The sequence below is a fragment of the Kryptolebias marmoratus genome, linkage group LG20 (assembly GCF_001649575.2).
Source record: "Kryptolebias marmoratus isolate JLee-2015 linkage group LG20, ASM164957v2, whole genome shotgun sequence".
NCBI lineage: Eukaryota > Metazoa > Chordata > Actinopteri > Cyprinodontiformes > Rivulidae > Kryptolebias > Kryptolebias marmoratus.
Genome location: NC_051449.1, coordinates 2229787 through 2254177, shown reverse-complemented (window position 1 = coordinate 2254177; position 24391 = coordinate 2229787). Strand labels below are relative to the sequence as shown.

Genomic DNA, 24391 nt, shown 5'->3' with positions numbered 1-24391 from the left:
TCTCATAAACGTAGAAATACAGGATCGTGAAAACTTTTCAAGATGGGGAGTGACCATGGCGGCCATTTTGGATCCAACTTTTGTTTTTTTCAATGGGTCATGTGACACATCAAACTTATTGGGAATTTCACAAGAAAAACAACGGTGTGCTTGGTTTTAACATAACTTTATCCTTTCAGGAGTTATTTACAAGTTTCTCAGCACTTATAAAATGTGTTCAAAGTGTTGGATTGTCAATGCATCCCTCTTCTCCCGCTCTTCACACACTGACAGCAACGCCGCAGGAGAAATGCGAGCACAGGCTTCCAGTATCCGTAGTTTCAGGTGCTGCACATCTCGTATCTTCACAGCAGAGACGATCGCCTTCAGATGACCCCAAAGATAAAAGTCTAAGGTGGTCAGATCGGGAGACCTTGGGGGCCGTTCAACTGGCCCACGACGACCAATCCACTTTCCAGGAAGTGGAAGTGGGAGAAGAGGGTTGCATTGACAATCCAACACTTTGAACACATTTTATAAGTGCTGAGAAACTTGTAAATAACTCACGAAAGGATAAAGTTACGTTAAAAACAAGCACACCGTTGTTTTTCTTGTGAAATTCCCAATAAGTTTGATGTGTCACATGACCCTCTTCCCATTGACAAAACAAAAGTTGGACCCAAAATGGCCGCCATGGTCACCACCCATCTTGAAAAGTTTCCCCCCTCCCATATACTAATGTGCCACAAACAGGAAGTTAATATCACCAACTATTCCCATTTTATTAAGGTGTATCCATAGAAATGACTCATAGGTAATCAGCCTTAGCGAACATAGAAATGTCTCTAACTCGATCAATTCAACAAATATTGAGCTTAAATGTGGTGTGGTAGTAGCTGAGAGTGATCCCTATCAGTGAATGCTGCTTTCATTAATGATGGATTTGTGTTTACTTTGAAAGTCAGTTTATCATCGTTATTATGTTTTAATTTTCTTTTTGTTTCTTCTATATGCAGTATTTTATTCCCAGCATTCTAAAATAAAAAATTAACCTTTTTAATACACATTTTCAGCCTACTTTTCTTTGTTTTTAAACCATAAATGTGGTAAACTTCTTTACTTTCCCAGGAGTTGGAACATTCAGGGGTAAAGAGTTAATATGTCCAGAGATGGTTGGTTGGTTACACCTACACTAATTAGTTTAAGAGGAACGAACTGCTTGTAAAACAGGACACCTATATTAACGGGATTCAAAAAAATGTTCTAGCTTGCACAAATAATTGGAGGTACACGTGTTAGGTTGCAAATGACTTTAACAATGTCAACCTTTCTCTCTTTCAAAAAAAAAAAAACATTTTAGTGGTTTTAGTATTTGTATAATTGTGCTCTTTCAGCTCCCTCCTGCTGTTTATGTTGGTTATTCGCTGAGAATTTGTGAGTCGGAAAGAGATGCTGAACTAGAGGACTCACTCAAAGACCACACACACACACTCACATGTGCACTCATAGAACCACTTAATCCCATTTCCCTAAGCAGTCCAATGCACAACACTGAGAATCCCATCAATGTCACAGTTTGAATCACTGCAGCACAATCAACTGGCAGCTACTGAGTAGAAAACCAATGAATCTGTCAACTCAGTGGGCCGGTAAAAGAAGCAAAAAAGCAAAAAAAAGTCTCTTTGTTTTAGTGCTAGGACCCAAGGGCAGCCGACATCCAGCAACAATAACACTGCCATGAGGACGGAGCATAGACCCAACATCTCCTGAGGATCTAACCAGTGTACACGCATTAAAAGGTCCCAGTGGACTTAATAACTTCTGACTGAGCTGCACAGGAACAATAGGTGGTGTTTTATTAGAGCTTCTGCAGTAAAGGCCATTACAGAGTTGTATAAAAACACTAACTACCTGGAGGCAAATAGGATGCAGCATAAAAACAGAAAAAAAACAAGGTTTTGCAAATGAAAATGGAAATAGCATGAGGTGAGAATAACACGGACCAAACGACAAGCAGAGGCAGAGTTGTTGTTTTTTTCTCCGCTTTTCATTTTGTCTTGTCTCGATCTATTTGCATAATTAGTAAGGAGGCTATTGCCAGGGGTGCTGGGCCTTGAAAGCTATTGGCCTGAAGGAATAATTAAGTCGCTCCTTTATCCCTGGCATCTTCAGGGTGCACAGAAGCAGCGAGCAATTTAAGAGTGTGCACAGGCCAGAACGCAAGCCAATCCATTCTGAATGGGAATAATGTTGTCTTCTAAGAAAGACTAATGCATGATTTATGTTTTGTGGCAGCCTTACAACAGACTTATTCCAGGCAACTGTGAAAGACCCCCCAGCACTCCCAGGAATCCATTCCAGAAATGACTGCTGAGGACGTGAAGCTCTGCTTTCTGTTTACGCTCGTTCACATCTGGGAGGTGCCAGCTCCAGACGTCTGCTGTTGGCTTCTGAATCCTTCCAGTCTATTCAAACCAAATGTGAGTTCATTTACAGGAAAACACAAAAAGGGCTACAATAAATTACCTTTGGCTATTTTAGCTCGAGACCACACTTGACGAAAGTTGCACCCTGTTCAGCTGGTCCATTATTACAAACACAAGAGCCGTCCCAGCTCCCTGAAGGGTGTTTAAAAAGGTTGATTAACCCAAACTGAACACAGATATATCACATTTGTTACCCCTGTCTGCAGTGGAGTGGAGTCTTACAGATAATTTGCAGTTTTTGTCAGTGTTTAGAGTCTAAACTGACTTTCATTTATTCCCACTTCAGCTACATTACTTCACTTAAACGCATCCTGATCATATAAAAACCAGGAGCCAAAGGTGAAATTTGATTCTCTCGTGTTTAATCTTCACTTTCTGACTTGTAAAATTACGCGTTTTCCCTAATAATATCTGTACTGTTATTGCCTGACAGCACCTTGTAACCAAAAGATAATTTCTCCAGGGTGGAAAATAAAGTTGATTGGATTTGTAACATTAATAACAAATTTATAACTTTACTGTGTTGTTATAAGATTAGCCACATCAAGGACATACTATATATCAGCGGTAGTGTTCAAATTACTTTTTATTTGATTTTTTTATAAGAATGGTCTCTTTATGTAGATTATCCAGGATATTGGATGTGTTTAAAAACATTTAGTATTTAAGTTTCCACCCAGAAACCTTACACCAGTCAGGCTCTGCATGTTGCTTTTAAATATTATATGCAATTCTTTAAGTCGCATTTAATAAGTTGTTTTAATTAAAAACAAGCAAAAAAAAAAAATTTTGTCATTAGTAGATGTAAAAAAAATAGGTCAAAATGTTTTTATACTCTGAAGGATGGGTGGGTAATAGATTATATAAATAAAACATTAGGAAAAATTAGGGTTTATTGTGTGCATATTTCTCCATATAAAGTTAATCTACTAATAAAAAAGCTTTAATAACAGATCAAGATTTAAACATTTAAAACTAATTGTTTATTTTTCCCAAATTGAATTGTATCGTCTGCATTGGAAACCCTGACAAGTAACAATAAAAGTTAATTAATTAACTAATATGTTAGGTTTTATATATAAAGATATAAATTTATTATCAACTGGGGAACTTCTCTTCTGTCCATTCAAGAAGTCACATTGTAAGCGGTCTGAATTAGCATTTTAAATCTTATTTTTAGAAGATGTTTAGTCCAGAAAGCAGCAAAGAAAACTGATTCTTACAAACATGAACGTCAAACTGTCCTTTAAAAGGCTTCAGGCAGAGAGAACCGCCTTCATCCCCACGCAGACGGTAATCCTCTCCCTGCCTCTTTAATCTCACTTGGACCCAATTCTGCTGAGTCATGTTTAAAAAAAAACTGCTGTGACACCTTCTGGTTGGTCAGCAACCAGAAGTTCAAGGTTTTATTAAAATCTTGATTTTAAATCCATATGTAGGAGAAAAAAAAGCTTATTTTTTTCCTTAAAGCATCAGGCTTGATATTGCTCCTATTTCTGGACTGATTAAGTGTTTAATAACCGGGAATAATCATGTGTTTTAAACAGCAAATCATCTGAAGTATCCATTTCTCCTGTCCTGTGGACGTTAGATGAAGTATTAAAGGAAACAGGACCTCACTCACTGATTAGACAGACGGTTTTCCGGCTCGGCTCAGTTCAGAAACACTGACAGAAACGAGGAAACATTCCCTGTGTTTGGTACAAACCAATCTCAGAGGATTTCATGACGTTCACAAGGTTCCAAACTAAAACATTTCAAATGTTTGAAACTGTCCCATGTCCGATTCTTGCCTGATGTATGGTTCTAGCTGTTCAGTCCTCGGTGTTTGTTAAAGTTTTAGTTTAATCATGAAACCAGATGTTTCCAGATGGTGACGGTTCTGACCAGTTCAGCAGCCGGACTCCAGCCATGATGTTCGAAAGCAATGATTCCCAAAGTTGGGGTCGGGACCCCAATGTGGGTCGCCCAACACCAAGCAGGGGTCCTTAGATAATCTCCAACCTACGACTAAAAACCTACTTTTTATGATATATTTGCAATATAATTGTGACAGAAATTTGAAATACGAATCATAAATTGATTTTAAAAAATAGCATAACGGATGTTAGGACTGTTTGTGTCGTCATTATGCTCTTATTTAACAGGGTCATTACCATTTACAGATGGGGTCACACACCTTTGTCACTATTAATTTATGGGTCGAAAGCTGAAAAGTTTGGGAAGCACTGCTCTAATGGATGCAGCGGGTTTGGCATTGTCTTCCTAAAACATACAAGGTTTTCCCAGTTTTCCGTTGAGGAACATTATTCTCCAATTTTTCCCCGATCTTAAGTCAGTTTTTGTGCTCATTGGTGAACCTCTGCCCATCTTTACTTCTGACGGATTCAGAAACTCCACCTGTTTCTTACTTTTACCTTTTCTTGTCCCTGTTCCAACTTTCTTTAGATTCACTGCTGCCATCAAATTCAAATTTCCCCAATTTCTTTCAAAAAAGGTCCTTTTTTTCCAGTTTAAACATGTCATATATATGTATATTGTTCCTTTGTGAATAAAATATTGGTTTATGAAGTCTGAAAATCACTGCGTTCTGTTTCATTTATATTTTACCCACTGTCCAAGCTTTTTAAGAAATTAGATTGTTTTACAAAATTCCTGCAAGAAGAGCCACAACCTGAACCAGAGGTGCTACATCTAGCTGCTGCCGCCAGCAGAAAACCATGACGTTTAATGTAAAAACAAACAACACGTAATTAAAAACTGACGGTGTGGTAAAGGTTTATAAAAAGGATTTAAAGGAAATGGTACGAACATATTGAGACTGAACTTGTTTTGATGCAACAGGAATCCATTTTGGTCTTGGCCCCTGCTCTGACTAGCCGTTAGCTCATCAAACCAGTCAAAATTGAACTTAAATTGAACACAAACACAGAGCCAAAAACATCGTCTGCCTTGAGCGATAAAAACAACATGAGGTCGCTGCTGCTGCTAATATTTGGAAAGAAAAATGTAAGTTGGCTGAATTTGCTTTAATTAAGCTTTAGTTCTCCAGACAAGATGATATATTTGAGCGGAAGTGTGTGCTCTTCTTTAAAATACATTCATTGTTTTATAAAATCAGTTTAAACGCTGTTATTAAACAGCAGTTTGTCTGTCGGTGATCTTGTTAAACGAGTCTCTCGACCCCGTGCACTCATTATAAGCTGTTGTTGTTTGTTAAGCTTGGCTGAACATAGCCGCCGTGACAGCGTGACGAAGCTTCACCTATTAACACTTCCTATGTCGCTCTTTTCTCCGTTTCCACTCACAACAGTGCAGACGTCAACCAATTTGCATGAAAGGAAAACAGAGTTCTCACTTTAACATTAATGTTGCACTGATTAATGAGGCAGAGTTGGTGGGAAGCCATTTAAAAAAACTGATTAAAAGTTGGTGCATCAACTCTTCCTCTTTTAATGAATTTATATGGAAAATGATTTTTTTCAACTTTTACTTGCAATTATTCGTCAAAAACAAAAGTTGCTTTTTATTTTTTAAAATAAAAAATACCAAAGAAAACGAAGAGGAGCTGAAACAGAAACATGTTGGAATCATTGGTAGTTTTTTTTAATTAGAACAGGCAGTCTGTGTTGTTGCACCATCTGGTGTACAGAAACCTTTTTAGTCATTGGGAAGTGTTACCGCTCATCCATCGAACCAGAATTTAAATACTGCACACATGCAATTCTGCACAGCTGCATGCAAAGCTCCTACATATGCATATAAATATGCTCGCTAATCTCTTGCACTTTATCCAACACACACACACACACACACACAACTCAAAGCCCTCTCAGAGCTTGTTTTACCAATGACAGATAGGTCAACTAGGAACACAAAGGCTCTTAGAAATACAAATCATCACCCATGTAAGCAGAAAGCTCTGTCATAGGAACATTTCTCCTACAATCTGACATTTAAAACCATCAGGGCTTTACAAACTGAGTGCAAATGACGCAGCTTTATTACACTGAACAAAAAAAACTAAATCACAGGATAACACGCAAACAAAAGGAGAACGTCGAGTTTTTTTCTCCTTGTATTATTACCCTGTTTCCTAGAGCTGGGGTCGAGTCTTTACAGAAATCTGTTATCGATCTAACATTGGATAGCACCGGGTGAACGACTAAAAGGCAAATTTGTAGAGATGTTAAGAATCAAAAGAGCCTCATGGAACGCCATCATTGTTTGCAGAAGCAGAAACTTACAGTGCAAAGGCGGTTTGCTGTTCTCAGATGAACTGCTACAGTCCCGGCCTGGTGCAGAACTCTACATGCTGTTATAACAGCCCAAAATGGAAAACAGTTTGATTTTTGTTTTTTTGTTGCTTTTACAACGCCTGGTTCCGCCTAAACACGTTCTGTTTTGATCACAAGTGTCACCAGAATCATTACTGGTAACGGACACCACACTGACTCAATCTTCGGCATAAATAAGAAAAAGTTTCTTTATAAATTAAAGCAGCTTTCCTGTCGCCCACCAACGTTTTGACCAAAGATCTCACATGATCTTTTTGTGCTCAGAGTACGTATTGGGGATCAGCCTCCGCTACTACCACACCAAATTTGAGCTCAATATCATTAAAACGTATCTTTTAGTTGGCTTTTGGTACTCTTAAGTTACCCTTACAGTACCTTTATTTTACTTATCTTAGTTTTTACTACGTAGGCCTTTTATTAAACTATTAAAATGTTTTTAACTCTTAGCTTAGTTAGCCTTTGGTATCTATAGTTCAGCTTTTATCACGTCTCATTAACTGAGGTTTTTAAAATCCTAGTCTAGTTTATGTTCACTTTCATTATATCCTAGTTTGGTTTTCCTCAGCTTATTTTTATTTTTAGTTTATTTTTAGTATGACTTGTTTTAGATCAGTTTTACTCTGTATTTTTATGTAACTTTAAATTGGGTGTGTGTTTTCATGGCTTCTGTTCGGCTGAGGTTTTTAAACTCTAGTTTAGTTTATGTTATATCGTAGTTTGGTTCTCCTCAACTTATCTTTAGTACGACTTAGTCTTATTTAGTGTCTCATGTTTTAGATATGTTTAGCTCTAAATTTTCGATATCGTTGTGTTTTACGACTCTGTATTTTTATGTTTGCATATTGCTGAAAAGTGCTATATAAATAAATTTGACTTTAACTTTGAGCTTGATATGGTTGATAAACTGTGGCAGTCATTTTGAATCATCATCATAAGAGTATCATTCAAAAGTGACAGCAGTGTAATGTTTTATAAAATAATAAAACTGGATGAAACTCTTGAGATTAGAGTCATGTTAAGATGGTGGAAATCCACTTTAGTCTTGGCTCTGTTAACTTCCTACTCTGATTTGAACCAATCTGAGATTAATCAAAAAGAATTACTGATCACAACATGTCACTTAAAGTCCTTTTTCTCCTTTTAGGAATGCCTTTAAGATTCAAACAGGAAGTAAATGCTGCAGAAAATGTCCGCCTTACCTATCGTCCGTGGAATCGTTCCTTGGCGTGGCATCAAGTTGTCATCGAGGCCCTCGAGGCCGCCGTACAAGGAGTGGGAGATCCTGCGCTCGTGGTCATCTAGGGTGGTGTTCACGGGCTGCTGGGGTCCGAGTGGGCTGCCTAGAGTCTCCTGAGAGAAGACGGGGTGTTAGATTTACGTTTATATCCGTTTTCCTGCAGTCAAATAACTTCTGTGAAGTCTGGACTAATGAAAAACAACCCTTTGTACTTCAGAGAAGAGGAACGAACTCGCCGTGCGAACATTTAATAAACACTCACAGATGAACACAGAGGGGCAGCTTTCTGAGCTAATGTGACCAGTGAGATAACAAGGATAAGTGAGCATAGATTTTCAATAGACCGTCGAGTCGCCGGCTGTTAGCGAGCCAGCTGAGACCCTGTAGAAGAAGGTTAACTCGTGACCATCTTGACATTTCCCTCAAGACCTGTGATGACACTTCCTTGTTTGCTGGACAAATAGACCATTTGCCGGGTCTGTCACCCGTAAGCTCACATCTCCGGCCTCGGAGAACAAGCGCACACGTCTGAGCAGGCGTCTCTGCCCTCAGTGTTTGTCTATTGGATCGTTGACTCTATTGATTTGCTATGGCTTCTGTTTTTCTTGCTGACGGTGATGACAACCCCTGCTATAAAGATAACCATCATCACTGGCATCACGTAACGAACGATAACACCGGAGTCAATACTGGAGCCAAATTACCCCGATCGATGACTGTAACTGGCTGAGCTGGGATTCGATTTTGGCAAAAGGACTTTGACCAATGATCCTTGCCTCTTACTAAATGGCTGAGGTGTTGTAATAACTACTGCGGACCAGGATCCGATGTAAACAAACAGGTTGCATTTAGAGGGGAGAGAAGATGTGTAATGAGTAACTACTTAAATTAAGATACTACTTCGTAAAATCTTCCAACTGGAAGTACAGCAAAAGATCTATAAGGCCTCTAATTCTTTGTAAGGTAGTGATTCATTCGGATAATTTAGACAAAATATTGTTTAAATGCAAAATGTCAATATGCAATTAAGACTGCAGTTAAAAAATTTCCACATCAATAGTCTGGTAAAAACACATTGCTCTCTGAGATGTGTTATATTTGCGATACAAGTTGATATTTCTTTGTAATTTCCTTTAGACAACATTAAAGATCAGTCAAAAACAGTTCTAATAAGGTTCAGGTTTTACTAATAACAGATCACATCTTTATTAGAAGTTTTTATTGTTGTTGATGCACTCTGGGTAAACAAACGCAAAACCAATCAAAACTTCACACGGAGACAACAAATCTACTTCGGAAACAAACTAATTTCAAAGGTCGCCATATGGTGCAGTGACTGCTGGCTGCTCTTGACTTTAAATGAGGTAGTTAATGAATCGGCCGACCAAGGAGCCGGGGTGAAATGCCTCCATAATAGCAGAGGGGATTTACCAGACCGACACCGCATCGACAAATCATGCAGCAGCTCATTGCATATTCAGGCTGATAGCCGAGCTCTGGGAGGGTCTCGATCCCACCGGTGTGCGGTAGTGCGCCGCTCTCGATTCAGCGCGTTTCTGGGATGGATGAAGGCGCGCGGAAGCAGTTGGGCTGGTGATTTATGCAGCGACAAACATTACAGATTGATTTGAGATTGGCTGTCAGGGGATGGAGACATGAGGAGGAAAGAAAATACAGGATTATTTGATCCCATATGTCAGTAAATGTTAAAACGAGCCAAGTCTTTTCATCCCAAAGTAATTAGTTATTATAAGGTTTTAACTAATATTTGACTGACAGCTGGTTGTGATGTATTATTCCACAGCAAGCCCACAGAGGCTCTGAGCAGTCTCCTTCAGTAAAAGTGTATGAAATTGTTTTCCATCTTTCTGTTTTCCCCGTGTTGTGGACACAGTTTCTTATAAATAGCCAGACACTTGGACAGCCTCAGGCCATGCCTCCAGCTGTGCATGTGAAGCAAAGATAGACTCTGAACGCTTGAATTTTATTCATTCTTCATGCATCCTGTGAAGTCTCGCTGCCTTGGCAAACGAGTACACACAAGCTCTCCAAGCAAACAAACAGAAAAAACCTGAAAATAAATGAATACATGCATTGATTGCTCCAACTATACACTTCACTACACTTATATATACATGCAGGGAGGCTGATGCCGACACATGTGCAGAGACGCACAAACACAAAAACACACCTCCAGGCTTAGCCTCTGCTTTCAATTACCAGACAGACCGAGGGGAAATCTAAACTTTGACACACCAGGTTGGAGAAGGAGAGCAGGGAAGCCTGGTAGTGCCAGAGGCGTACACAAACGTGCACACACACATTTATGACACACACACACACACACACACGCGCACTCGTTCAGCCGAAGCTTTCCAGCAGGCGACAGGCGAAGGTACACAGGGAATGTAAAGACATGACATTGACGGGAGGGGAAAAAATAAAAAGTTCACTGAATGTGGAGCGGATGGAAAACTTGCTGTTATTTTATGAAATAATCAACGAGTTTTTACAAGTAATTCAAGGTGGCCCGCTGTAGAGGGTCGTATTATTAATGAGCTCATGTCTACACAAGTGTCTGCGCTCAGGTTTCAGCACACATGGAAGCAATAGTTACAACCTCTTTAATCTTAACGAAACAAACAGTTTAAGCTCTGTATATCTGATCAAAGCTGCATTTGTCACGTTTGAAAAATACAAAAGTAAACCCAGATTATTTGATCAACTCCAGCAGTGGTTTTTAAACAACCTGCAGTTCTGGATCTAATCAGGCTTTCTGTGTTTACGTTAAATTAAAAAAGGCTGCTGTGGTCACATGGAAGGTGGAAGGTTGGTTTAAAATCCCAGGACTGCTGTTATAAACCTCAGATTTAACTAATGAGCACACTGCTTCTTTTACTCAATAACTAATGGTAAATATCTTCCAGCAGGGTGTTTACCCTTCAGGTTTTTTTTCCCACTAACTGCTCGTTTAACAGAAGTTGTAATGTACAACTCTGAGGTGTGAATGTGTGAAATCTGAGTGTGAAACAGGCTGCAGCTGCAGAAGGTCACGTGTGCACAGTCAAAATAAATCTGGAGTACGAATCCAGACCTCATCTTATAGAGAAGAAAACTGACGGTTACTGCTATAAATGTGAATATTTCCTGATTAAACGTGCCACAGATAGCAGACGTCTTTTCCTCACACGTCGGTCCATCTTCCTGCCTGTTCCTCACCTCGTTTCTCTTGGTCACCCGTCTGGCCACGATCAGCTGGATCATTCCTCGTTTGTTGCCTTCTGTGGACATGGACTTGCGCAGCGTCTCCATGGCGTCTTGGTTGGTTTTGCCCAGCAGCGATTCCCCGTTGACCGCAATCAGCTGGTCGTTTACTCTCAGACGCCCATCCTTTAGGTGAAAAGGGGACGAATGCTTTTAGCAATCTAACAGTAAAAATAATAATAACAGCTCTTCTTTAAACACACAGAAAATACATAATGTCAGGTAAATAAGAACGGTCAAATCTCCAACAATCATACTACCTGCTACAATAATCTATTTAATCTTTGCTGAAATGTTTCTATAATTATTAAATCCTATTTATGTTTGTATGACTCAAGCTACATGCTGCACTTGGTTTCATAATTTTGGTTCAGGTTTTAAAAAAGAAAATCACTCCCAGTTACTTTCTAACTGAGCAGGAAGTGTTATCTTATACTTTATTTATATTTTATGACTATTTTCCACACTGTTAATTTTATTTTCCGCTTTTAAATACAATCAGGTCCAAGAGTTTATAATGTGCATTTGCAGAAATAAACTAAAGGGAGTTTCATTACATTTATTTAATGTGCAACAAAGCATCTGAAATAAAAGAAACCACACCATACATTTAATATATTCAGATTTTCTTTGTGAATATGACTTAGTATTCAAGTCACTTTAAATAAATGACAACACTGAAATGTAAATTGACTCTAAAAAAGTGAATAATGATTTTTATTCCCAACACAAAGTCTGTGAAGTAAACCTAAATCATAATAACTAAAGAGCCACAATAAAAACAAATACACACCCATCCTGGAGATTAGAGTTTAATGAATAAAAGAAAGTGTTGTACCTTGAAGGCTGCTCCTCCATTTATGATGGATTTGACAAAGATTCCCAGATCCGCGTGGTTTTCCTTGGAGCGGTTTCCCTTGACGCTGACGCCCAAACCAGCCGAACCGGAATCACTGAGGGGGATCTCGAAGGTCAGGAACTCTCTGGTCCCGTCGGGGGTCAGGACCAACTCATCCTCCTCCGTTTTCTGCACCAGAAAAACCAAATAAACAATAAATAATAAAAAACACGAGATCCTGGATCAGTGGTGTCCAATCCTGGTGCTGCAGGGCCACCATCCTGCAGGTTTTAGATGTTTCTCTGCTCTTCAAGTTCTGCAGGAGCCTGCTAATCACTCAGTCATTCAAATCAGGTGTGTCACAGCAGAGAAACACCTAAAACCTGCAGGATGGTGTCCCCCCTGGACCAGGATTGGACACCACTGTCCTAGATATTAAAGATGCACCAAAATAAGCTGGAATTTGCAACAAACATGAAAAATAAAATCTTCTGAAATTAATTTGCATACAGTTCAATTATAAAAACCCTACCGTGATTAACTGCCAAAGTAACATCATTTATGCATTTATTTCAGCCAATAGCATGAACACAAAAGCTGCTTTAGTCTCGCCTCTCCTTGGGTTAGACAAATTACAAAAGTGAAGTTCATTTGTCAACATGAGGTTAATGAAAATTACTTGAATATAAATTACAAGTGAACAGTTAACGGGGAAATAAATCAGAGTTTAGGTTCATTATCTGCAACAAATATAGTAGGCTCAACAGAACAACAGCTCTAAGTGTTGAATTAGGTACTTAGTTCATGCAATTTTCTCTTAGGACCTCTGTTCATCAATACGGAACCACATACAGTAAGTAGGTGGTTGTTTAATATTTTAAAGATGGCCTCGTTTCAAATTAAAACAAGAACTCTTTGGAATCGATGAGATCTTGGATGAGATGTTTTGGCGAGTCAGAAATGGGTTGTTCTAGAAGTAAAAGCCTGGCAGAATAATTTGATTTATATCTGTGCGCCTGAAACGTATCCTAAAGCAAGTTTTCATTAAAACCTCTCAGCTCCTGTAGCTACACAGTCGCACCGTTTCCCCATGGGATGAATCTCAAGCACCGGTGCATTAAAGCAAATACAGCAGGAGAGCTTACATTATGAAGCATCTGCAGGTGCAAAACAGTGTTTCAGTTATGTAAAAAGAGCTCATCTGTCAGCGAACGCCGTTGATTACATCATATTTATGGATGGACTGTGATCAGTGATAAGCAGGCTGAAAACAGCATGTTGATCTGGTGGTAAAAAGGCAAAAATTCAAGTGTATAACAGGTATCCAAAGCAAGAACTACAACATTAAAACGATAATTCAGATGGTTCAAAGTGCTACCTGCTAAAGCTTTTTAAACAACCTAAATTTAAAGTTCTGACTGAATCGATAAGCTAACAGCTAGTGTGAGATGTGGCTCTGAAAAGTGTTTATGACAGGAATCAGTAACATGAAAACAACTTCAAGTGTTACCAGATGTATTAGGGCAGGATTTCAAGAGGCATTTACACACAGACCCTCTTCAGCACTGGACACAAACCCCACTAAACCACCAGCACTGAGCTTTTATCTGCAGTGGGAAAAGACAAAACAAGTAATCAGCTCCGAGTCAAATGATTCTGCAGTAATGGGTATTATCTATCAGCGTTTGCAGCACTGCACTGGTACAGTTTCTTTTCAGCTGCAAAAGTGAGCACAGTTAAATTTTAAAACCGGCTCTCAACGTGACAGGGGAGCCAATCGGTGGACAAAAAGATGGAACAGATCCATTTTGCGAGCTGGCAGCTCACTCACAGCCCTGGTTAGAGCTGGAAAAAAAAAACTTTTATTTTTACTTTAACTCTCAGAAAGTTGAACTTTTTCGGCTTTGTGTTCCACCTCAGTGTGTTCGACAGCTGAATGCTACCTTTTCCTGTTTCAGTAGTCTGCAGGGTTTCCCTGGGACCAGTAATTATAACAGACAGGATGTCCTATCTGTGTGCACTGAAGTTTACCATTTGGGCTTGTTTTTGCAGGTATGCTGGAGCTAAAAAAAAAAACAAAAACACACCTAATATACGTTATATGTAAGCCAATTTTTATACAGTTAATAAGGATAGTTTCAACATTAAGTCAAAATCTGTTCCTAAACCACATTGGAATGTTTCCTAAAGTGTTTTGACACAAAAGACCCACAGTTGAGCGCACACACACACAGACACACACGAATAAACTAAACCTTGCACCTGAATCATGATGCTGAATGTGTCACCTATGCAGTAAACTTGCCGGTAACCCTGCACGAACACATCAGCCTAATTGACATGCTGAGAGCTCTCCCTCTCTTCCTTTCACAACAGGTGCGTCTCTCACTTTTTCCTTATATTCATTCTCACTCCCTATTCCAGCTCAACAATAAAAAGCCATTCTCTCTTGCTTGTTATTTGACAGCTGTCCTCTGAATAGATGAGTGCGTGCACGCTGCCGCCTGGCAATTATTGCGCACGCCTAATGAATTCAATCATCAGGCTCAGTGTCAGCATGTCATTAGCTCTCTTTGTTTGCTAGGAGAAAGATGGAATTACTCTGGGAGGAACGGAGGAAGGAGAAAAAGGGATGGAGGGAGGAGAGGGGCAAAATGAAGACGGAGTAAGGAGGAAAGAGAGGGAACAGAAGGAAGCTAAGAGGGAGATAAAGGACGAGCAGGAATGAAAAGCACAGTCAGGGTGTCGGCTTATGTTAGGAAGACAAAAGAATGCTACCTGAAATAAATTTGTAATATATAAAATACAAGGAAAAACCAATTTGACATTAGAAACAGCAACTTCTGGGAATTACTCGGAGAAAACAACTGAATAAACATCAAGAATTCATTATTTGTAAACTTAAATCCAATTAATTCTACTAAATTAAATTTAAGGTTAATTAAAAAGGTACTATGGAAGATTTAATCCTCTGAATGAGAGACGAAACAAGAAAAACAAGCTGCTACGGCTACATGTACACAGTCTACTTAAGGGTTTAGAATAATCTCTATTCTTTGGTCAGAGTAAGTAGCTGTTAGGTTAAAGTATTATCTCTCTGGGCTGCGACTAGTTGGTGAACAGCATCGTGAAAGAGTCTCCAGAATGATTTGCAAAATTTGCGGGGGCTTTTCTCAAATTCCTCTCAAATTTCTTGAATTTTGAACACGTTTTTTAAAATCGTGCATCAAATTTTCTCTCAGAAGAGTAGAAACCTCAGGCCGGGTCTTAGACACCTTCCGGTCGCCTCGGTATGATTTCTGATTGGACCGAGGCGTTGGTGGTGGTGGGGGTGGAGGGGGTGTCGAAGCCAACCCGCCCGTGATGCTCCTTTGTGCCACGAAGCGAGGCGGTAACGGAGCCGAAATGTGAAAAGGTAAGATGGCCGAGCAGCTTTATAATATGATGAAGCGATGGTGTGTCGTCTGTGCGACCCCCCCAGTTGTTCTGGGAGGAACGGATAACAACAGATTCATTACTGGGGTGGCAGTGGTGTTAACCCGGAGGGATACAGGTTCAAACCCCCGCTCCGTCAGTCTCAGCCATGCAAGACACTTCACCTGCCTTGCCTACTGGTGGTGGTCAGAGGGCTCGGTGGCGCCGGTGTCATGGCCGCCTTACCTCTGTCAGCCCGCCCCAGGACAGCTCGCCTAATGCAGCTTACCACCATCAGTGTGTGAATGATTGTAGTGTGACGCAAGGGCCTAGCCAAGGGCCAATCACAATCAATATTTATTAAAAATTACATAAATTAATTGGTTTTAGATGTATTAAGTCAAATCATTCATATAGAAATATCAATGACCTTTTCCCAGTTACAGATTATACAGATTTTAGAGCAAACAGACTTTAATGAACACAGACAAATAGATCAAACTTCAAAAAGCTCATCATTAGCAGTCATTTCTTACGCCTCACTCAGCTTTTAAATGAATTTTTTTAACATAAAATAGATTTTTTTAAAAGCCATCAACAAAAACCTGATCATACAGAAATTAAAACTATATATTGTTGGCTTCAAAGTCACTGTCAGAGAAAACTTCACTAATTAGGCTCAGTTTTTTAAAGCAAAATAAGAATCAGAGACTCGATCCGTCCCAGACTAGAGGGCCGGATGAAATGGTACAGAGGGCCGGAAATGGCCCGCGGGCCTTGAGTTTGACACGTGTGCGCTATACCATTACCAAGGGAAGATCAATGATTACGCACAAAACTGAGTTAATTTATCATGTTTGGAAAAATGCTTCATTTCTGATGTGAGCAGAGGTGGAGAATGAAATAATGTGCACGACCTAGAATACGGTTTTGAAAGCCATGCACACTAAAATAAACTGACCAGCAAAATAATTCTGCACGGCTCGCTCGTTCCTCAGAAAACTGAGTTGTAGTGAGACTGAATCTGAAATTTTTCTAGTTTCCAGAAGTGGCAGCGTTACATTACATTAAGACTCAAAGGTTTTAAGGTTGAAACACATGTGAATAATTTAAAAAAAGAATTATTTGTCTTTTGACATTTAGTCCTGACAATCTGCAAAAAAAAAAAACGAACTTTCCGTAAAATAAATTCAAAAGTTTTCTCCAGAAAGATACAAGTAAAGTGTCTGAAGTTTAACATTTGCTATTATGGCCGGCAGTGACATCGAGAAGCTGTCAAAAAAAGTAAAATATGTGGAATTTTAAAAACAAATGGTTCAAAAGAACTCCAGTAGGTAATTTCTCATCACTCTACATTTAAATATACATTATTTGAAAAAATAAATATTTTAACAGATTTTTTACACTGGCGAGAAAAGAGGGAAATGACTAAATGAGAGCAGATAAAATGAAATAAAAGACAGGAGCCAGAAAGTGAGCAGACGGCACAAAGAGGAGCTGAATGAAGGTGACAGAAGAGAGAAGAATGATGTGCCGGAGAGATGAGGGACGGAGACAAACAGAGCGAGGGTGAAAAGGCGAGGAGCCGAAAAGAAAAGTGTGAAAAGAACGAGAAAGTGTGAGCATGACAATGACGAAGTGAGCGAGCAAGTGAGTGTGAATGAAAGGAATGAATCCATGTGGAACTCAGAATGAGACAGATACCACCGCCTCTCTGACGTTACATTTATCTTTCCCTCTCTCCATCCTCCTCCTTTCACAGCCTCACACCTTTTTCACCTGTCTCTGTTCTTACTACCTTTCTGATTTCTGCTCATTTCCTCTTTCCTCCCCCTCTCTAACCCTAACATTCGTTTACTAATTTCAAACCCCTCCGTCTCCTTCACACAACCACTCCTCAGTCAGGTAAAACCTAAACGTACATATTTTAGATTTCTCGAATGTTCTTCTAAGACTAAACGCATAAAAAGGAAACAAAGACTTGGATTTCGAAGCACGGCCTTGAATGCAGTTCTGCAGGCCGTGCACGTAGGCTCAGTGGGACTGTGGCTAAAAAGTCACATTTTCTTGCAATTTTCCAGCAGTTTTTCAGGATTTTTTGATAGTCTCACAACAGTCACGGCCCGTTGAAATACCACCTTAAAATGTACCACAGTACAAAAACCAGGAGAGTTTTTGGACTCTTTATTTACGTCTAGATTTTATGTAGTTTTAGCAACCAAAAGTAAAAAGTGGGCGTTTCATTGTTTCCCTGTTTCAGACGAGTCAGTGCAGAACTCGAAACCAAACACTACAATCCTCAAAACACATCTCTGAACTACGAACGTATTTTCCGGTCTATAAGGCGCACCTAAAAGCCTTAAATTTTGATAAATGATAAAAAATAATATGTAAAATAATTGTTACATAGTAGAATAAAGTTTTTTGTAGACCGTATGTTTTAGCATGCGCCTTATGGTGCAGAAAATACGGCACACAAAGGTGTTTTTCTGTTCCAGTCCGGTCAAATGTTCTGTGTTTTGTTGCGTTTTCTGTTACGTCTTTATTGCCCGCCGCGACAACAGGCGGGCAATCATGTAACTGCCTGTGTGAGAGGATGTGTGTGTTTGCCCATCTGTCTGTCTGCAAGCAAATACCTCACGAACCACTGGATGGATTTAACTAATTTCTCAAAGCAATCAACTGATTAAGTTTTAGTTTTAACCCTATTCAAGATGGCTGCCACAGCTTATCAAAGATGGAATCGGCTATAACACAATTTTACAGATAAATGACTCAAATTTGGTGTGGCAGGAGCTGAAAGTCATTGTCAAAACATTTTCCAAGCATTAATGAACGACACAAGATCTTTGTTTAAAGTTTGAGCATGTCATCATTTTGTGAAATGTCATGTTTTTGCTTTTAAGTGACTTTTTCTTGGTATTTTTTGGTAATATCTTGACCTTTTCTCTCTGTCTGCTGTGTTTCTTTAACCAGCTATGCTCTAAAATCGGTTTTCTGTGAGTTTGCTTTATGTTGCGCTCTGCAAATCAAGGCCAACATCATAAAGCTTGCTTTTAAAATTAACAGTGAGACTATTTGAGAGAATAAAATAGTTTTCACTAAACTTTTCTTTCATTTCCTTTACTTCTTCCTTTTACTTGTGCCATTCTACCTCAAACCGTCTCAGCTTTCCACATTTAATGCACGTCTCACACCCTCAAGGCCTTTCTTTCTTACAGACTGAGTCAAACTTCAGCTTTTTCAGAAACCTAAAGTTCCTCCTCCTCCAACTCAAAGCTTGCACTCTTCTCGCCGCTGCAAACCCTGAAATGATTAGCAGTTTAGCAGAAAACGTAATGCTGGCCAAAAGGAACTAGCCAATTTGAAGGCCTCTGGAAAAGTTACTCAAGGGGAATTAGAAAAAAAAAAAAAAGTGGGGGGTGGTTGCAGGGAAAGAGAAAGAAGGGCAGAGTGATTGAGGTGAAAAGAAGGCAGTGAAGGGTGTAATTGGCGGAGACAAGTCGAGCGTGGAGACCATTGTTGGCTGCTTACAGTAGCATCTATCTCTACGTATTCATACTCCGACTTTGTCGCTATTCCTGCCTCACGTTGAGTTGCTACATTTAGCTTCTCCTCCATCATCCCTTTATCTCACCCATCTCCACTTCATGTATGTGGACACGCCTGCTCCTATCTGCCCTGCTGAGTTTGGGCTTTAATTCGTTTTTCAAATGACGTAAAATCTCCCCTCTCATCTTTATCAGCCTCCCACCTTCCAGCTCCTTTTTTCTACAATCCTTTTAGCTTTTTTTCCTTCTTTTCCTCACTTTCAGTCCTCCCTTTCTGATGCATCTAGCTGTGGATCCATGCTGATAGACCATGAATATCAAATACCTGTGTGATTGACTGAGTCGAGCCTGGCACAGCATGGAGGAAGAGAGAGGAAGGCAGGTGCAGACGTATGTGTGCGGGAGTAAACATGTAAAGGAGGAAGACAAACAGGGAAAAAGGGGTCCTTCTTGTGTACATACATGTAGCATAAATGCCATCACTGAACAATGTTGGAGTGTCTCCACACACCGAGGACAACATTTGGAGGAAGAACACAAACATACAGTCACACTCGCTGTCCAAAACTAATCAGCTGCCCTCTTTCTATCACTCTCTCGACCAGTAGAAGCTATTCAAGCCAGAGCAATTACACCAACAGCTGCTACGAGCTATTCCACAAGCAAATTTGTGACGGTACATGTGCACAATGCATTTCTGCCATAAGGTTTGTGTGTTGTTGAGTTTGCAGCTTCTTTATAAACTGCACAGCTCTGTACTGAGTAAGAGTGAGTGCGGAGGGTTTGTGTGTGTTGGGAGCAGATGACAGCTTGAAGCATCACTTTAATTAACCAAAAAAAACTTGTTTTGTGGTAAAACGGTCATCTCTGACTGGCTTGAGTCACCAGCAGGTCTCTGCACAACACAGGGGCAGCATCAAGCCCTCTGCCATGGAGCTGCAGACATTAATCACTGCTGAAAATAATAATAAAGTTACACAAGTCCACTAAGGATTTCTTTGTTGCTTCACTGCAAGAAACACTGCAAGCAGCTTTTCACCTAAGTCTGTATATTATATCCTGGAAACTTTAATGACACAGATTTTATCCACATCTTTACATAAATAATTTGCTTTTTAGCTTTGTTTTTTAAAATGATCTAAAAGAGACAATAAATGTGAATAGTTCGATGGAGTTGGGTTGTCCATTGACCGATGTGTGAAAATATTCAGGCAGCCGATGGCTGATTTATGAAGCCAATTTTATTTGTTTGTTTTTGGCCCAAAACTATAACTTGCAAGATTTGGAATCAAAACAGAGAGACTGTTAAAATTTAGATCACCGCTTACAGTACAGTGTGTGATAACAGTCAACTGTAGGGAAATTTTGGGGCCTGGAACAAATCGATTACAACCACTTCGATTTTAAGAAAATAAATAAAAAACAACATTTCGTCTTTTCATACAGCCTGCTGCTGCTTTTATCTCTGGTGTTTAAAAAGACACAAAGGCCACTAGTGATGATGTCATCAATGGTTTTGGTTTGGACTCACAGACAATAGATGCATTAAATTAGTAAAGATAATAAAACAAAGTTAGAACGATGTTTTGGCCAAGATGCTTTTGGGTCCATTAATGATGTGTTAAAAAATCACCCCTGATATGAAAGGCACTCTTTTTGCAGAAAGCACAGTGACACAAGGGCATAGTGTCCATCCATCCATGCATCCATGCAACCGTCCATCCATGCATGCATCCATCCATCCATCCATCCATCCATCCATCCATGCATGCATCCATCCATCCATCCATCCATCCATGCATGCATCCATCCATCCATCCATCCATCCATCCATCCATGCATGCATCCATCCTCTCCCACTTCTCCAAATCTAGTAGGCAACAATTCCAAGAGGGAAACCCAGACAACCTTTTCCTTAGCAGCACTCTTCTGCTCCTCCTGAGGAATCCTAAGGCGTTCCCAGGACAGAGAGAATATTTAATCCCTCTCCTGTGTTCTAGGATCTCCTCCCAGTGAGATGTGCCTGGAAAACCTCCAGAAGGAGGCCTCCAGGAGGCATCCTAGTCCTGAACCCCCTCAGCTGACTCCTTTGGACACCAAGGGGCAGCACCTCCACCCCGAGCTCGACCTAAATGACAGAGCTCCTCATCCTATCTTCAAGGCTGAGCTGCAGAGAAAGCTCAGTTCAGCTGCTTTTATCTTATTTGGGGTGTAAAAATGCTGTGCTGCTCAAAAATATTCCTGTCCTTGAATTCTCAAGCGTGACTGATGCAGATTATTAAAAAATTGCAAAAATCCGCCTAATAAATCAAATGACTGATGATGTCATGACTTTTAACCAAAAATTAACTGAAAGTTCTGGTTTATGATGTGATGCAGCTCCTGCTGTATTGGTGAACGTCATTCAGTACCAAGCCATGACCCAGTTCCCAACACATTACAATGTGACTGGCAGCATTGCTTCTTCAAATTATGCCTCAGCATGTCGCGTGAGCAGAAATTAAAAACAACTCTACCACACCTAAAGACCTGTTGCAGACAGATTGTTTGGAACAGACAATATTTATGCTGTGCGATGTTATGCCAAATGCTACTGTATATTAAGCCATCAAGAAATCCTTCATCATTACATTACGGCGTAACAGATTATTGTTTCATAACAGCTTTGTGTGCAGAAAGGAGAGGAAATATGCCTGTGTGATAGACAGCATCTTGGCACAGTGTTGCTGCTGCACTTCTGCTGCTCCTGTTGATGGCTTTTCAACGTAGCATTGCAGTAATTTTCCATAAGCCTGTGTGACTAATGGCGTAAACAATAGGGCTGAATGTTCATGTTATGGGCCTATTATGGAACTATCAGAGCAGGCAAGGAGAGATTGATGCCTTTGATCAGCTCTATTGTCGGAGTCAGGTGCAGGGGACCGGATTTGTGTCTTAAAAGTGTGCTTTAAGTGTGTCTGTGAGACAAACAGAAGGGGGGAGGGGGGTGGATGGAGTGAAATAAAGAGGTGAGGAGAAACTATATAAAACTGGAGAGAAGACGGGTAGAAAGCTAAAGACAAAGAGACAGAGGAAACCCAACTGAGTGTTTTGTTTTTACAGACCATTGGCAAAGCAATGGATTGCTAAAATGACTTCTAGTCTATTCATGCAGCCACCCAAATTGGCTCATTTGCCTGTGATGCCTTTTGTTTCTATAGAGCAAAATTGCCCAAGTGTTGTCACAGACTGCAAAGCCCACAGAATACGCTGAAGGGTGCCTTAAATAGAGACCACAAGTGGACAGTATGTCATGTAATGAGGGGGCAGTTGGACCAGATAATTTAAAACAAAGAGACAAATCTTTAACACAGAGGGTCAGGATTAAATGCCATGGTTAAAAGGTTAACTTCTGACAATTTTTTATTCAGCGATTCAAGCAGAAATGAGCAATTTGATGAAATTAGTGAAAGTTCACGTGTCTGAAAGCTCATTTAAACAAAACAGAGCGTCACATGACTAAAGACAGCCTGTGCTGTAGAAATGCGAGTCATTTTGAGGGTCATTGGAGCAATCTCAATAAGTGTCTGCTTTTTCCACTTGAGTTGTTGCATTTTGTCTGCTGTGTAGCCCTCAGCAGAACTCGCTCTTTCTCTCTCTCTCTGTCTCCTGCAGAATAAATCTCGACCTCTAAAACCTCAACTGGAATGTTAGCAAACCTTCATCGAGAAGCCATCTACGTACGTTAGATTGTCAGATTATTTTTAGGTATATATTATTACCTGCCACGCACAGAGAGTTATAAAACCAACCGTTACGGTGGTAAAAAGCAACAGGTTGCAACTCGAAGCCCCTGTCCAGTTTGTCAAAACCCAAGAATTCATTGCTTTTTAAGTTTTTTTATCAAAAGAAACATATGAATTATGAACAATTCTGAAATCTGTAACATTTAGGTCATTAAAAACATATATAAGAAAAGAATAATGAAGTCATCGTTGCTCGTAATCCAACCTTCTCTACTGGAAATAAATCCATTTCTTGAAAATGCTCATGCAAGTCCATTAAAAGCTGGCCTGTTCTGTTTGGCACACACTCTTGTCCATAAAACCTTACACCATCACGGTGCCAGCGCTTGCTGTTGTTATTGGCAGCGAGATGTTTAAAATGAGGTGCCTGACAACAGATAATATCTGAAAGGCGCTGAATCCATTACGGTGGTTGATGTTCCGGGAATGGGCGAGTTGAAAAGAGGCTCATCTGGAGGTTTGGAGTTTGATGGCAGGAAGGAGGGGATTAAGGAGAGACAAAATGGAGGCAAGAGGAGTCGCTGTGACCACAATGCGTTAGTTTATCTGTCTGCCTCTTGTCCATATTACGGTAATGATTGTTACCAAGAAAAACAGAAACTGACATTTTTTTTACTTCCAAGTCTATTTATTTACATTATTACTAAGACTGCTTAATATTTAACATAAGAAAAGCAGGTTTAAATCAAAAGTATAGCAATAAACTGCATTTTATTTCTTATAAAGGATGTAAAATTACTGGTCTTGGTAACTTACACTAAACGTCACCATTTGTCATAGATGGGGTACGTAACACATTTTGTCCTTTAGTAAGATTTTTTTTTAATCCAAGTCTTTTATAAGTGAAGAAAAATACATCATATTTAGTGGCAGATCTATTTAAATGACGGTACAGGTGGAGCAGATACAGAAGTGTAAAGAAATTGCACGCGAGGCATTTAGAGGTGTTAGAAAAGGACATTTTCTCTGAAGAATTCAGAGATTCTTAAAGATGCATAGATGCCCCTGCTCTGATATAATTTTCATGGAACTACGAACGAGAACAGATTTGACTGTCCTGAGTGGAAGGTAGTGGTGAAGAGGTGCACGACGAGTCTTTGTGTCCGAGTTTAACAGCTACATGCTGACATCATGGTAGTAAAGATGGGATTATGAACTTGACTCTGACTTTTGCAGGTTTTGGTAATTAGTGATGGTTCATAAAAAGTGTTCTTTATGGCTGGTTAAACACCTTTTGAACCATCTGCAGAAGTTTCTCCAAAAATGATGGGACATCTGCCACTGCAATACAGTCCCTCCAGGATTTCGTGGACATTTTTTGTGATTGTTGCAGCTGAAATGCCTGATTTTGCGGGCATTTTCCTAAAAGTTGTGATTTTTTTTTTTTTACTAAAAATCAATAAAAAACCATAACTTTTAATATCTAAACCAAAAATACTTCCTAGTTTTGTAAGATAATTCCCAACAAACATTGACATTCTCAAAAGGTGCTTTATTTGAGAACTTTGACAGCTTCTAAACTGACATTCATGAGCATTT

General features: G+C 39.7%; 1 protein-coding gene across 7 annotated transcripts in view; it reads right to left on the bottom strand.

Annotated features, from left to right (window-relative positions):
- Positions 1-24391, bottom strand: part of LOC108243849 (partitioning defective 3 homolog) — a 251070-nt gene that overhangs the window by 95488 nt on the left and 131191 nt on the right. For all 7 annotated transcript variants that reach the window (XM_017429549.3, XM_037973000.1, XM_017429551.3 and 4 more), the window contains 3 exons: positions 12103-12291; positions 11220-11390; positions 7963-8113 (listed from right to left, as the gene is read on the bottom strand). In XM_017429549.3, the coding sequence (XP_017285038.1) occupies positions 7963-8113; positions 11220-11390; positions 12103-12291 (511 nt within the window). The remainder of the gene's footprint in view (positions 1-7962; positions 8114-11219; positions 11391-12102; positions 12292-24391) is intronic.